Raw genomic sequence first — 16,352 nt, 5'->3', positions numbered from 1 at the left:
ATTAGTAAAAATAAAATAAGGAATGTTGAAATATAAGATTGACTAGATTGGTGTTAACAGCAAAACTTACTCTTAAGAAAGGGCTTTCAAATGAGCAGAAAAAAAACATTAGAGGATGCCAAAATGGCTCTGAATCAGTTACTCTTTCAAAGGGCGACAAAATCCTTATGCTACTACAAATATAAATTTTATAAATGCGGCAATAAAGTGGGCATAATTATGGTGAATTCTGTAAGAATCAAGGGACCAAGTTCTTTCAGCACTGGGATTAGAGACTGGGCTGGAAAAATATGCAATAGCACTGCTACTATCACAGATAGATTTATCCAGTTCTTCACAGATCTATATGCCCATAGAGACGAGGACATGCAAATAAACTTTTTCCCTGGGCTACAGCTTCCTCATATCATGGACTTGCGGTCAGACATGCTGAATGCTAATACATCTGAGACCGAGGTCTAAGGTGCAATCCAAAGACTAAAATTAGGGAAAGCACCAGGCCTAGACAATCTGTGCTCTGAATTTAATAAAGTTCTCAGGTTACCATTTCTGCCTCTCTTGGCCAGTTTTTATGATGATCTAATATGACATGGTTCACTGCCTGCTGAGATGAATCAGTCTTTGATAGTTGTCTAACCTTACAAAAGAAGGGACATGCTAGATGTTGGCTCATATAGACCAATATCCTTAATAAATGTAGATATAAAGTTGCTTGCTGCGATATTAGCAGCTCGAACGAGTAGGGTGGTACAGCATTTGACAGAGTCTGATCAGACGGATTTTGCTGAAGGTTTTCATCGAATACGGAATAGGAGGAGATTGATCTCAGCCTTAGTTGCAGCAGAACACAAGGAGGGTATGATCTTAAGCTTTGATGCAGAAGAGGCTTTTGAATCCTTGATTTGGAGTTATATGTTCTGGGTATTAGAGCAATATGGCTTCAATAGTTCCTGAGCTGGTTTCATATTCTGTATCACAACCCAGCAGCAAACGTTTTGATCAATGGGCAAATATCTACATCTTTTGCTTTAAGAGATGGAGTTAGACATGGCTGTCCCCTGTCCTGCATCTTATTTATTCTGGCAGTTGAACCTCTGGCAATTAAGCTGCGTTCTCACGCCTCTTTTATACGTATGATCCTAGGATCCCAAAATGTCAATGCTTGCCGATGACATTTTCTTTTCATAGGAGATGCCCCCTCAGAAATAGAGACTATTTAATCTGTTTTTGCTAACTTTCTAACATTTGCAGGATTGAAAATCAATTTTGAAATCCTTGGAATAGTATGTTTCCTTTTAGATGGGCAGGAGAGCAGCAAATATATCTGGGGGTGATAGGCCCTAGAAATGTAAAAAAGATGTACTCCCTTAAAATAATCAGTACAATAGACCAGATGGAAACTCAGTGCAAGCTGTGGAAAAACCTTCCTCTATTGTTAATGAGGAGATGTGGGCTCTTGAAAATGGTATTTCTTCCTAAGCTCTTATAAAAAATTACAGATGTTACCCTGTTGGATTCCAGGGAAGGATTTGACATGGATTAACTCCATTTTTGCAGGATTTATATGGGATGGGAAAAAAGTGAGTATTGGGTACACTAAACTATTACAAAAAAAACCAAACATCGGGAGGACTGAGCTTACCAAATTTCCATTTACATAATGTTGCATGCTAAATGCATTTTATTTGGGAGTGGCATACAAGGGACTATAAAATACTGTACCCCTGGATTTGATGAATGAGCTAGAGAAACCTAACTATTTTATACATGATCGTGGTCTCATGGGAATTCCCGGGAATATCTTCAATATGGTTGCGTGGAAATGGTTCTCTACTTGGTGGGGTTTGGGTACATCTAACCGCCTGTGACTCAATTGGCATTTAAAACTTTGGTACGACTTGGGCCTGCAGTATGCTGGTGAGACAGGTGTAATGAAATCCTTTACGCAATTGCAGAAAGGGTATGAGATTCCTAAATCCCATTTTTTTTTGCTTGTCTGCAAACACATCATTATCTTAACTCCCTGAAGTGGACAGAAGCGCAGATTTAAGACAGGAAAAGAGATACTGGTAGAGGCGAGAGGTGTGGGAGACTATGCCAACTCTATCTCACATTGGTATAAGCACTGTACATCAAAATAGACACATATAGTGTTGTATAAGTAGCTAATGGAGTGGGATCTTGCAAGGGGAAGTCACCACTGCAGATGTTCAGATGGCTTTCCAACAGATAGATCGCAAGAAATGCGATTTAAAATAATGCATCATTGTTATGTGGACAATGTTAAACTACACCATATGGGTTTGGATAGTTCTGTCAGCTGTACCAAGTGTACTTTAGAATTGGATACTTTGTACCACAAATTTTTCCAGTATATCAAAATTATATTTTTTTGGACAATGGTTCTTCAACAGTTGGCGTCATATTCTAGGATTTCAGTATTCTTGGGAAGGCAGATTGTGCATGCTGGGAGATATGTCCTGCCTTGCAGACAGGGCCGGTGCACTAGGCGACCCTTGCGCTGCCTCCCCCCCCCCCTACCTGTTTCGGCGCCGACTGTATGCACAAAGTCTCTATTTCTCTTTGCTGTGAGCGGGGTAGGCCCCGCTTTCGGCACCCCGTTGCTGCTCTTCAGCGCCCCCTATGGCTCGGCGCCCTAGGCGATCACCGAAGTTCGCCTAATGGGCGCACCAGCCCTGCTTGCAGACGTCACTCAACATGAGTCATTCATATCCCTAGGAATACAAGTAGCCTATAAATGCATACTACACACATGGATGAAAATTATTGTACCAGACTTCACATTGTGGCAAAACAAAATGGTTGAATTCATACAATGCGAATGATTAGACATCAAGTTTGTGAAATGCAAGATGTAACTAGGATTCATGGACTTATGAGACAAATTCTACAACTCCTTACCAACGGAGAGGAAGAGTCAACTTGTGCTGGTTGGGTACTCGAAAGATTGGAGCTGAGGCTCTTGGGGAACATGGAATTTAATGCATTTCTTTTACTTTTTTTTATCCTTATTTTATTTTATTCTATTTCTCCACTGGACATGAGAATGGAAAGATGAGTGAATGGAGTCTGAAAGAGATGAATGGATGGAAGGATAGGGTGCATGCATGAGTGAATGATTAGATGACCAGGGATGTGACTGAGGTTCATTGGGGTAAAATGTTCTAAAATTGTTTCTATGAAAATACCATAAGAGGCTAGAGAGCTCTCTCATTGGCAAATGTTAGGATTGCAACTGTTATATTTTCTTTTATTTCTGTATTGGTCGTAACTTGAAGATGATGTTTCTATACAACTGTTTTGTGTTTGTTTGCATGTCTTCACAGAATAAAAACTTTTTGGAAAAAACCCACAATGCTTAAACCTGCACAATTCTAAATATTATAGATGATGTACAGTACCCTATTAGCATTTCACCTCCTCTTAGTCAGCACTGGGGGAGGTGATGGTACTGATGGAGCCTCATGGTATCAACTTGGACTCCGTGAATGTCAAGTTTACCAGAGGATACCAAACATAACACTTGTTACTATCAGATAGAGAGCTCCACACATTGATAATTCTAGACTACCTCAAACAAGCCAGCATTGTATAAGTTCTGACAATGAACACCATCTTTATATAAGGGTTAATAGGTGTCTGGCTGTATAGGGAGTGCCATCTACCCCACAGGTCAACCCAAATAGGCTGACCCTGCCCTGGTTTCATTGCAATGAATGCATAGCAATGTAGTTCTGATTCCCTAAGAAAAGTAGAAATCCCATGCATGCAACGAGACAAAATCAGCACTGGAGCAGCCTGTTTGGGTTGACCTGGATGAGGTGGCAACCCTGATTTTTAAGTAGGTGACATTCAGCTTCACAGCTCTGCTTTTGATCAAAGTCAAATCAAAAACTGACACCCCAGATGAAGTTTCTCCCCCTAACAATGTGTCATCGTTTATTTGAAAGAGAAAGAGGCCCCTTCATTAGTAAATGTTTGCTGCATATAAACTGTGCTGTACAATTCTTTCAGGAGATTCCAGAGCTGTCTGCTACACTCCTGCCTACAATCAAGGTCTTCTGGAGTAACTAGGACACAAAACTATGGGGCTGTAGGCGGTGGAAATCATGCCTTCATTTCCTGTTGCTTTGGCAGGTCATGGCAGAAATGAATATGCTCATGGTCCACATACTACATCATCTCTGTTCGCTGTCCACCTCCTCTAAACAAGAAATACATGCAACAGGAAAGAGGAGAGTCACCATGGGGAGACTTTGAGCACATACGTTTCTACCATGTCACTAAATTTCACAGGAAAGGAAGGCAGTTTCTACACACGTTCACACCCCCCCCCCTCCAGTTGTCCCACCTCCAACCGTATACCCTCTCTTTTGAACGGTAAAACCCAAACAGCACAAGGTAGGGTCACTGCAGGGACTGCAAACAGCTGCTGGCTCATAATCTCAGTACACATGGAGGAAGTGATGCTGCTCTTGCCATCAGCACCATGTGGAAATAACAGTAGGGGCCCAAGGTCCCCTGCTGCTCTGAAAGACAGAAAAGAAATAGGATGGTGACAGATGCTTAGAGAGTGCAAGGTGAGGTGGAGGCACACCAAGGAGCAGGGGCAGCTATTGTGGCTGGAAGGACAAAAGGTGGAAAAAAGTGAAGGCCCACACACACTTTTGCCATCCACTGCAGTTTGCTGCCTTAGCTCATGGCTATGCCAGAACTGGTTGACTGCAGCCACTGTGTTCAGGTCCCAATTCACCCATGAGACCTAGGGCCATGAATGGTTGGGGGGAGGGAGCACACAGAGAGGAAGCCAAAAGAGAAAGATTTGGATATTGGGAAGACAGGCAGTTAAGGAAAGGGTGATGGGAAAAGTCAAAGAAGAGAGAAACTGGAGGAAGGATGAGAGATGAAGGGACAAAGGAGGGGCAAAAAAAGGAGATGATATGGAGAAGTGAAGAGGTGTGATGAGAGGCAGCGATAAGACAAATGGAGAAAAATAAGATGAAAATTAGATATTCAATATCTTTGTGAGCAACACTGCAGAAGGGATAGAAAGTAAAGTTTGTCTTTTCGCGGATGATACTAAGATCTGCAGAGTGGACACGCCGGAAGGAGTAGAGAGAATGAGACATGAATTAAGGAAGCTTGAACAGTGGTCAAAGATATGGCAGCTGGGATTCAATGCCAAGAAATGCAGAGTCATGCATCTGGGGTGTGGTAATCCAAAAGTGCTGTACATCTTGGAGGGTGAAGGGCTGTTCTGCACGGAGCAAGAAAGGGACCTTGGGTGATAAGAGTCTAGCAATCTGAAGACAGCAAAGCAATGTTTCAAGGTGATAGCTAAAGCCAGAAGAATGCTGGGCTGCAGAGAGAGAGGAATAACCAGTAAGAAAAAGGAAGTGATAGTCCCCTTGCACAGATCCTTGGTGAGGCCTCACTTGGAGTACTGTGTTCTGTTCTGGAGAACGTATCTCAAAAGGGACAGAGACAGGATAGAGGCGGTCCACAGAAGGGCAACAAAAATGGTTAGGGGTCTCCATCAAATGACTTATGATAGGTTGGACCTAAATATGTATATCCTGGAGGAGAGGAGGTACAGGAGAGATATGATACAGACCTTCATAGACCTGAAAGGTTTTAATGATGCACAATCGACAAACCTTTTCCTTTGGAAAGAAATCAGTAGAACTAGGGGTCACGTAATAAAACTCCAGGGAGTACGACTCAGAACCAACATCAGGAAACATTTCTTCACAGAGAGGGTGGTGGATGCCTGGAATGCCCTTCGGAGGAGGTGATGAAGACAAAAATGGTGAAAGATTTCAAAGGGGAATGGGATAAACACTTTGGATCCCTAAAGGCTAAAGAATGGAAATGAAGAAAAGAGTGCATGGGGGTAACTTGCTGGTGTGCCGGTTACTACCCTTAACAAATAAGCCTTCATACTGTTGAGACCAGTATGATTAAAAAACCAAATACTCGCATGACAAAGTTAGAACGGAGAACTTTGTTTATAGGGTGATAATTAGAATATATAGTGCAGTGTGCTAGTGACCGTATTACGCCAAGAGTGAACTGGAGTTTTTGCAGATATTAAAATTTACCAAACTGTTTTAAGATCCTGAATGCCCAGTCATTTCTAATCCAAGCATGAGGTAAATAAATATGACAAATACTCTCCATTTCAACATTTTTTAAGATTATGAATGAATATGAAATATGGTAAATGGACAGTAGCTAGACTTGAAACCTTGGCAATTGGTGCTGCTAAATCAACCCCATTGTGTATCTGTTGCTAAGGGTAAAGAATATGAGCACATAATTTTCTCTAGAAATACATTTGATCAACGAAAGAATTATTTAAAAATGTACATGAGCTTTCGAGACCACTCAGGTCCCTTCTTTAGATGTCACATCAGAGACATCTATTCATAGCTGAAGAAGAGGTCTCGAATACTCATGCCTTCAAAAAAAAAAAAAAATCAAAACTTGGCTATTCAGTCAGGCGTTTCCTTAACCGGAAGAACCTCCCTCTAAATCAGGAATGCTCTCCTCTCCTGTCTGGTTTGAACTCTCTATCTGGACTAGAGGGGACTGTTCTTAATAGCGTACTATCAGTCATAAGTTCTATTATATATGTACTCGCATTTATTGCATCATGTTAGTTTTTGTTCATTTGACAGTTTCTCTAATAGCAAACTTAGTTCTACCCCGTGTTCCTAGTTCTATGTAACCCGTTAGATGTAATGCTTTTCGCAATGTTTCTGTTACACTGTAAACCGATATGATATGTAATTCTTCACATGAATGTCGGTATATAAAAGTTCAAAATAAATAAATAAATAAATATGTAATATTTTTAGATAATTTTTGAGTTAATACAATTAAAAGTTTTGGACCCTGATAAAAATCCTATAATGTCCATAATGGAATATGAGTTTTGAAAGTTTTAAGCTATTCTAAGTACAATTTATTTTCTAATAGATGCAGAAATACGATGGGAAGAAATTTAGTCTTACTTGTAATTTCCTTTCCTTGCATCCAATCTAGACACATGGATTTATTCTGCTCTACCAGCAGATGGAGACAGAGGACATACCTTTTTCCAGTGTCAACATCGTTGGTATATAGAGAGATACAGCACAGGTAATTGCCAGTAAACTTGTGTCAAAGCAACAGGAGCAGATATAAACCATTCCTAAAGCTACCATTTAACTCTGCAAACTTCAAAATAGGAGAGATCCTCAAAAAAGAAAAAAAACACAATTCTCGGATCTCACTTAATAGAGAGAAAATACAACAAACAGAAAAGGGAGGTAGAAAGAATCCTTGGCCTCCTCTCTTAGTAACACACTGAAAACTTCTCTGAAGCCCAAGGAAAAAAACAGTGCAGGCCCTGACTTCCTAAGAAAGTAATGAACTAATCTCGCAGGATTCAAGGCAAGTAAATTAACAGGCACGACTAGATTTCTCCTTCCTTATCATCCTGCTAGAACAGTCCAGACACTTGGGAAGTATCCAAGTCTAAACTAGTACAGTGTGCAGAAACCAGGGCTGCTCTGAGAACACCAGATCCAAAGGCTGCATCTTACTTGGCTTGCATATACAGTGAAAGAATGCAAGGAAGACCAAGTGGACACCTTATTAATTTCCTGTGGAGCAGGGGCTTTAGCCGTTGCCCAAAAGGAAGCCTGAGTCTGTGCAGCATGTGCACACGTGCCCTCCAAAACATGCAACCCTTCAGCAAATTGTCTCCTTAATCCATCTAGAAAAAGAACATTTGGAAGCTGCCTCCTTATGAGGCTCTCCTAATAGTAGGGATTGTGCACAGTAAAAATGTTTGTTTAGTTTATCATGTCGTTTCGTTGGAGAGCTTTGTCTTTTTATTTTTGCTTTCTTTTATTGTCTTGGTTTTGTAAAACCAAAACCAATAAAACAGAGTCTCAAATCTCCAGAGACCCTCTATTCCCTAACCCTCTCCTCCTTCCCCACTGATCTTGGAGGCACTGTCTCCAGCGAAAAAGTACATTTTAAAAATAAAACTCTGGTCACAGGCCCCGCCCCTATCCCAGCCCCTCTGTTAAATATGCCACCCCATGAGCCTGCTTCCCTGTCGGCCCACCTTAACTTACCCTCCCGACCTCTCCCGGACTCACCAAATTTTGCCTAGTGGTCTAATGGGGGTCCAAAAGTGACCCCCCCCCCTCCCCCTTCTGCTCCCAGATCTGGCAGCTGCCATTTTTTTAAATGAAGCTGGCTGTTCTTTGCTCCCATGTAATAGAGGATACTCAATGGCACCTGTTCTCATCTTGGAGAGGGTTCCCCTCTGGTGTTCTCCAGGGTTCTGCGCTGGAGAACACCTGCCCTGTTTAATCTTTACATATCCCCACTGGGCCTGGCCTTAAAGACCTTGGGCGTACCATACTTTATGCCAAAGACATTCAAAGATTTATCCCCTTTAAACAAGCTGGGGCGTTCCCTGAGAACTGCTTTTCAACCTGCTTGATTATAGTCATGATCTAGTTAGTGCAGAATGCCAGATTGTTATGGGTGGTAAAGAGTTTCCTAACTGGTAGTTTGGGCCTTGTTTATTTTGAAGGTGCTTTGTTTTCAGTCTTATCCGAGGTTCATAGTTTAAGAGTCACCTTGGAATCACAGTTGACCCAGAGTCCACATATTCACCCTCTGGCAAAGACTGCATTTTGTAAACTAAGGATGTTGAAAACTTTCGAGTTTCTTTCTCTGCAAGCTCCTTTTTTTGGGCACGCAGACTACTGTAGCAGTCTTTGCATGGGCCTCCCTGAGAGTAAATGTCCCATGCATTTACTACAACTTGTGCAGCATTCAGCTGTTCACCTGTTGACAGGCTTAACAAAAAAGGACCATTTAACACCAGTTTTGCGAAAACTGCATTGTCATCCGTTCAATTCTTGGCTTCTCATTCAAGTTATTAGTGACAGTGCACAAGATATTATAATCAGAATATCCTTGTTCTCTTATAAATAGATTGCAATGGTCTAACCAAAACGTACTCTATATTCCTCCGGTGCCAAGTTACTGAAGCTACCTGCCCTTCAGGTTTATCGGCATTGGGCTAATAGCTTAGCCTGATATTTTATTAATTAGTATGTTTGTTTATGTGTATTTGTTGAATGTATTGTTTATAAATTGTCAAGTATGTTGATTTTATGATCCACACCGGACAAAATGTTCTGGAAGCTGCGGAATAAGATGTTAAATAAATAAATAAAAATAGAGCTGCCCTAAAGTTAGCTGCGTAAATTATTTTTAAAAATTACTATATTATAATTATAGTATTCGAGTAAAGGTGTCAAAGAGTACATTTTTATTAGAACAATATTTGCCTTACATTATTATACAACAGGGTGAAGTTATTTAGAATATCCTTTTGTTGATTCTATATATCCTTTTACGTTTGTCTTTCTTCAATTTCAGTTTGCAGCCCAGCATTCTTTCATTGAGGACTTCCTGACAGATAGTAATTTGATATCTTTGATGATTCAGTAAAAGTAGAAGGGCATTGTTGTTTTGTGGCATACAGAAGCATTCATTCTGCTCAGCGACAGTAGCATAGAAGGGGGGTCTTTCACAGTCACAAGCCGTATTTCTCAGCAGGTGCCTGCAGGTTGTGCAGTTTTGACACTCCTCCCTTGCTCCCTTCCCTACACAATCTACTTCAATGTAGTATCTGCAGTGCTGATTTTAAGTGAAAAAAAAATAAACAAAATAGGAATTCCAATACTAGACTATCGGGATGTGCATTTATAACCAGGACTAGCCAACCCCTGGCCACTTGGCAGCTTAGATTTGGGCATCATTTTGTGTTCTGCTGTGATTGCTGTTAACTTGGACTGTAAGGGTGAAGTTTAGAAGCCACCGCTACGATGTTTAGTTTTCCATCTTTGTTTTGATAAATGACTGTAGGAATGATTTCCATTCCACCTTCCTTCCCGTTGTATGATCTTTGTTTTTTTTGTTCCCAGTCTGAAATGTTTAGTGTTTCAGTTATGGACCTGCCTGCCTTGACCTTGCTCCTTACTCCTCACTGCAGGGAGCTGCCACTTTACCCCTTGAGTTCTCCAACACCTGTGCCTGTTCGTGAGCCCTTGATGCCACAGGCTAGACAGCAGGGATATTTTGGCTGCAACGGTGTGGATGACTGTGACCTTAGCCCAGGCTGCTCTAGATGGTAGAGTTCTGTGTCCGAAACAAAAGCAGACAACTTAGATTTGCAGAGGTGACTCCAAGGAAACTGAAGGAAGGGGAGAAGAGATTGCTCCTTGTTAATTCCTACATGTATAAGCAATGTTGCTGTCAGGTTATCATCACCAGCTCTGCTTCATTTGGTAAAATACCGTTTGCATAAAATGATTTCCTTCTCTTCCTGCTAGACACGGGGGTTTATTCCACCGTAACACGCCGTTTTCCAGCGACCCCCATCACTGCTGTATAGTGAGGTGCAGCACAGGAAACTGCCAGTATTCTCTGTCTCCATCAACTGACAGAACCTTCTGGACTGGTGCAGCAGGATTTCTAGCTTGCAGGTTCTGCCCTTGGGCTTTGCCTGATGGAGCAAGCTCCTAGAGTTTCAGGCTTCTGGCCTCCCTGGTTAGCAAGTTTGTAATCCTAGAGAGGAATATTCATAGCCATTTGGCTGGGATAATTCACAAATTATCCGGCTAAATGGCAAGTTTTGAATATCCCTCTTACTTATCTAGCTAACGTTTAGCCAAATAAGTCGTCTTCCGGCTAAGATTTAGCTGAATATTGAAGAGGAAAACTACGGGGGGGGGAGAAGGAGCAGGTATTAGAAAGGGGCAAGAATACGAGCTTGGAGAAGAAAAGTTATGAATGTGTGCATGTCTCAAGTGCCAGATAAAAGGAGGAGTTCTACAGGGGTGAAGTGTTACAGAAAAGGTTCCAAAGAAAAAAAGGTATGTGAGTGTAAGAATCAAAAAGACAGCCAAAGGAGAGAAGGACAGATGGAGTAAGAGAGAAAGAACTGATTACAGAGTGGAAAAGAGGGTACACTACTCTAAGGGAAAAGTGTTACAGTCCAACATACATCAAAAAGAAAAGGGAAATGAAGGGATTTGAAATAGTAACAGGTTTTATTTAAGAGAACTTGAGAACTGCCATACAGGATCAGATCAGGGTCCATCAAACCCAGTATCCTGTTTCCAACTGTGGCCAATCCAAGTCACAAGTACCTGGCCGGAGTCCAAATAGTAAACAGATTCCTAGCTGCTTAAGCCCAAGGATTAGCAGTGGCTTTTCCCAAGCCTATTTAGTTAATAACTATTTATGGACTTTTCCTCCAGGATCTTGTCCAACCCTTTTTTAAACCCAGCTACATTAACTGCCTTTATCACATCCGCTAGCAATAAATTCCAGAGCATAAATTGTGCATTGCGTGAAAAAAAATATTCTCTCCTATTTGTTTTAAATGTGCTAGCCTTTGTTTTTTTGAAAGAGTAAACAACTGTTTCATGTTTACCCATTAAGAAGCAGAACAAGGATATAAACAAGGAAAAGGCTGCCAGCCTGATTAGTGTGTTGGCCTTAATCCCACAACAGCGTCAAACGGTTTGAACTAAGAAGTATCATGCTGGGTAGGTACTGTATAATGCATGGCAACTAGAGTGTGGTGTGGTAGTTACAGGCAGAGGTCAGAACTCCCGGGTTCAAAACAACTCTGCAACTCGGCTATCAATTCTCAGCATTATCTGGAACACATTATTTACTGAACTTCCTTGTTTATCCAACAGTGCTATCACCAAGTAAAAATATTAATGTTGTCATGGCTGTGATTGTAAAGCACCCCGTTGTGCTGCTCTTATACAAGACACTATAAATATCCAAAGTGATTATTATAATAATATCTGCATCAGAGTCAATGGTGCCAAAAAGGAGATGATCACAATGAAGCTCATAACAGAACCTAGCAGTGGATAAGTGCAATGATAAATCCAAAAGTATGATAATAGAGATTGCTATATTATTCCTCCTCATGAAAAATGTGTTGGATCACTAAACGCAGACACGAGATTTCTTTTATGCAGAATCCATGCTATACAAGTCTTGACTTTTCCAAGCATTGGGTTTGAAAGTCATTGGCATCTGCCAAACTTTAAACCTTTTCTTGACTTTGTCATTCTTGCAATTAGCTCTTCCCTCCCCCAACGTTCAGATGTCTAGAATAAAGATGTCAAAAATATTTGCAACACAGGTGAAAAACAATGAAAACAAAGCTTTTCACTTTTGCAGAAATTTCTGCAAAGACTGCCTACTTCAGCCTATCATAAGATGTAACAGTTCAGGCCATGCCACATCGCTGTCCACGGAGACTCACCCATTCTTTCTATGTGCTTTTCTCTCTCCTGTCAGGTCTATCAGATTGACAAGCTCTGTGCACGTCTTTCTTGGCAGAGGCCCCAGAGCTAAATCAGTAAAGAAGGGGGGATAAATCAGCAAGCAAAGCTTGCTAGGAGATCCTCTGCAAATGGCACGGACTAACTCTTAGCACCCTGAACAGGTGCCGGGCAGCCCGGCAGAGGCATTCCGCAGACACAACACTGAACGTCAGGTCTCTGAGCCAGCTCGTTCTTACTGTCTCATCCTGGAAGAGGAAGAGTATGTGCGGGGGGACAATCCAAAAATACACTACAGCCCTGCTTTACATGAGGTCATGCACACAGGATTCTTTTGACCTCCTTGCTTTTTCTCTCCTCTCCTAGTGCTCCATGCAAAGAACACAAGGCTTTGTACAGAGCACTTCGCTATGACACTCTCTTCTCCATTTTCATCCAGTGTCTCTTTGAAGCGCCCCTCATTTTTATTTTTCCAGCCCCATTGTTTCAGAGATAGGAAAGAAGCAGTCCTTTTTCTCAACTTTGTCTCCCCTCCCCCCCCCCTTATCCTTCCCATCTTAAGAGTCTCTAAATTATGCCCTTACTACTGGAAAACATGTTGGGATATTCAACAGAGCCAAACTGTGCAACTGGCTGAATGTTCTGAAGCCCCCGTATCTGGTTTTATCTGTGACTCCCATTCCACTGCAGCTGACTGCAAGGAACGTTCTATTATCGCTATCAAAGGTGATCAGAGAATTTCACAAATACAAAAAAGGTTTCACCAAGTTGCAAACCTCGTCATCCTTACCGTACATCTTCCCTTCATCCGAGAGGATGATTTTTCGTCTCCCACATGGGGGATAGATGGCCAGCGCTTCCTGAAAACTCTGCTCGATGTCAGGACTCCACACCCCCTCTGCATCATTGTCAATCGGTTTGTCCAAGGCTTCGCTGCCCGTGTCGTTGCTCCCCTCTGGGGAGGTGGGAGAACTCCACTCGTTTGAGGTAATGATGCCGGCTCAGAACTCCAAGACTCTGCTTGGAGAAGCTGTTGCAAAACCTGAGGAGGAGAAAAAAAAGGTAACATCAGTGTGGGTGCCTCCTGTATACTGGAAACAAACAAAAAAAAAAGTCAGGGATAGAATGAAACAGAGCTGTAGGGCAGAGCGAAAAGGGAAGAAGGAAAGAGAAAGGAAAACAGGATATGACAAGTCATGGTAAGTGCAGCTATTTCTCCTGCTTCTTAGGCTGAGCCAGCTAAAGGGAACAGACTTATTTTTTCAACATGGAAAGAATGACAGGTTAATTTCAGAACCGAGAAGCATAAAACATACAGGGTATTCATAAGAATATAAGAACATGCCAAACTGGGTCAGACCAAGGATCCATCAATGCTTGTATCCTGTTTCCAACAGTGGCCAATCCAGGTCACAAGTATCTGGCAGGACCCCAAACAGTAGACAGATCCCATGCTGCTAACACCCAGGGATAAGTAGTGGTTTTTCCCAAGTCCATCTGGTTAATATGGACTTTTCCAGCAAGCCTTTTTTAAACCCAGCTTTGCTAACTCTCTTTACTACATCTTCTGGCAATGCATTTCAGAGCTTAATTGTGCTTTGAGTGAAAAAGAATTGTCTCTGCTTTGTTTTAAATGTGCTACTTACTACCTTCATGGAGTGTCCCCTAGTTTTTGTATTATTTGAAAGAGCAAATAACTGATTCACATTTACCCATTCTATTCCACTCAATGTATCCTTACTATGAACAATTGCAAGACTTGCTCTAGCACAGTTTGGCTTCCCCATGACATGTCTAATGCCCTTCTGAGCTCCCTGGCCACATAATAATTTAAAAGAATTACTCCCAAATGACATTTATTTATTTATTTATTTTTAATTTTTATAGACCGAAGTTCTTGTAGGAACTACAAATCAATCCGGTTTACATACAACTTTTAAATGCCCAAAAAGAGTAGGGGGCTTTACATAGAACAATTGAACAATAAAACAGGTAACAATAGAACAATAACAATAATGATGGAACAAATAGAATAGATAACCAATTAAACATAGTAATATAGTAATAAATATTATATAGAAAATAAATATAAAAGGGATAGAGTAAATGAAGTGTGAATACAGTATAAATACAAAAGATGAAAGAGCTCAAAAATTAAGGTACAGTTGGAAAAAAAATAAAAATAAAAAAATAAATAAAAAATAAAAAAAATAAAAAATCTTAATAGCAAAAAACAGTGAGATAACCCATGATTTGGGTTAAAAGACTTGATTAGGTAGCATTAGATGTCTGGGAAGGCTTGACGGAAAAGCCATGTTTTTAGCTTTTTTTTGAACTCCTGATGACTTGGTTCTAGTCTTAGATCTGGGGGGAGCGCGTTCCATTGGTGGGGGCCTCCTGAAGATAGTGCTCTTTTGCTCAGTGATGATTTTACCTGTGGGGCTTGCAATGTGCCTTTGTATGCGCTTCTAATTGGTCTGGATGAAGTATGAGGTTGGAGTTGGGTGCTTAACATGATCGGAGCAAGATTGTATGTTGCTTTGTGAATAATTGTGAGCACTTTATAGAGGATCCTGTATCCTGTGGTTATTCTAATGGAGTACATATGTATACGCTTCCTCAGTCACACTATTCATGTCACCTATCTGAATTATGTTACTTGCCATTCATTGCGTAGGTCGGTTTATTTGTTGTTATATACAGCATTGCTGGTGACTGGTGAGCGAGGAGATTTTAATTAAAGATTTGGTGGTTTGGCCTGGTGTTTGAATGCTATTAATTACCCACTAGAGATTCTCACCAATTTTGGTCAGAAATCCACTGCTGATGACTGTGAGTTGTGGCATCAAAATAATTGTATTTCCCAGGTACCATCCTTCTCAACACTCTGAACTGCATAACATAACAGATTTATTTAACATCGCCCACTTTCCCACCAAGGTGCACAAGACAAGTTACAGCAGTGAAAAATTATAAATACAAAAAACATATAGCGGTCCATGTTCAAAGAGTAACTTTTTGAGATACCCCGACAAAACCCAAGATTTGACTATTTCTCCCTACTGTCTGGTTAAATTTCCTATGGGTAACTCAAAAATTAGCCAAATAAAAAGTGGTAATGACAGAGGAGCTCCAGCATGGTCAAGGGCAGATTGCAGGAAAATAGCCTGGGGAACTTTTTTCAAAACCGGCCCACAAGGGATCTGTAGCTTGTGTTTCAACAGTTCTCAAAAGCACGCCAAACTGATCCTTCATAGGTATATCATGTGACCTGGAGTCAGGCAGAAAAATCTCCAACATGTCACATTTTTCTTAAATAACTAAGTAGTAGAACACACTCTAGACCAGAGGTGAGCAAACAGAGCTGCGTGCCTTCTTCCATCCATGCAATAAGTTGCCATCCGCCCGCAAGTCTGGTTACAGCTCTCATAATTATATCTTGGATTCCTGGTCCACTATTAGAGTCTCTTGCCAACCATCAGCTCTTGAACCAGTTGCCAAATAATGTGACAACCACACTGCCAGCCAGTGTCAGACACACACGCATAGTCTCTCAGACACAAAGACGCTTAGACACACATTCAGTGTATGGGTGTGTCATAGAGAAAGTGCGTATATGGGTGTCTTTCTGTGTCAGGGAGAAAGACACCCACCTACCCACACTCTTGACACACACATTCTGTTACTGTGCTGCTGCTGCTCGTATGCTCACACAGGGCCGGATTTTAAATGCCCTGCGCACGTAAATCCGGCCGGATTTATGCGCGCAGGACCCTCGTGCACCAGCGCGCTTATTTTGCATAGGCCGCCGGCGCGCACACAGCCCCAGGACGCGCGCAAGTCCCGGGGCTTCGTAAAAGGGGTGGGGAGGGGGCGGTTCTGGGCAGGACCGGGGGGCATGGCGCCAGCCCGGGGGCGTGGTCGAGGCCTCCGGACCAGCCC

At 41.6% G+C, this 16,352-nt stretch overlaps 1 protein-coding gene across 6 annotated transcripts in view; it reads right to left on the bottom strand.

Moving 5' to 3' along the window:
* Nucleotides 1-16,352, bottom strand: part of TEAD4 (TEA domain transcription factor 4) — a 269,267-nt gene that overhangs the window by 165,033 nt on the left and 87,882 nt on the right. For all 6 annotated transcript variants that reach the window (XM_029599977.1, XM_029599972.1, XM_029599976.1 and 3 more), the window contains one exon: nucleotides 13,201-13,452. In XM_029599977.1, coding sequence (XP_029455837.1) covers nucleotides 13,201-13,207 — 7 coding nt within the window. In that variant the 5' untranslated portion in view covers nucleotides 13,208-13,452. The remainder of the gene's footprint in view (nucleotides 1-13,200; nucleotides 13,453-16,352) is intronic.

This window comes from Rhinatrema bivittatum, chromosome 4 (genome assembly GCF_901001135.1).
Source record: "Rhinatrema bivittatum chromosome 4, aRhiBiv1.1, whole genome shotgun sequence".
Classification (NCBI taxonomy): Eukaryota; Metazoa; Chordata; class Amphibia; order Gymnophiona; family Rhinatrematidae; genus Rhinatrema; species Rhinatrema bivittatum.
Note: the sequence above shows the minus strand (reverse complement) of the source record. Positions and strands in the feature narration are given on the sequence as shown.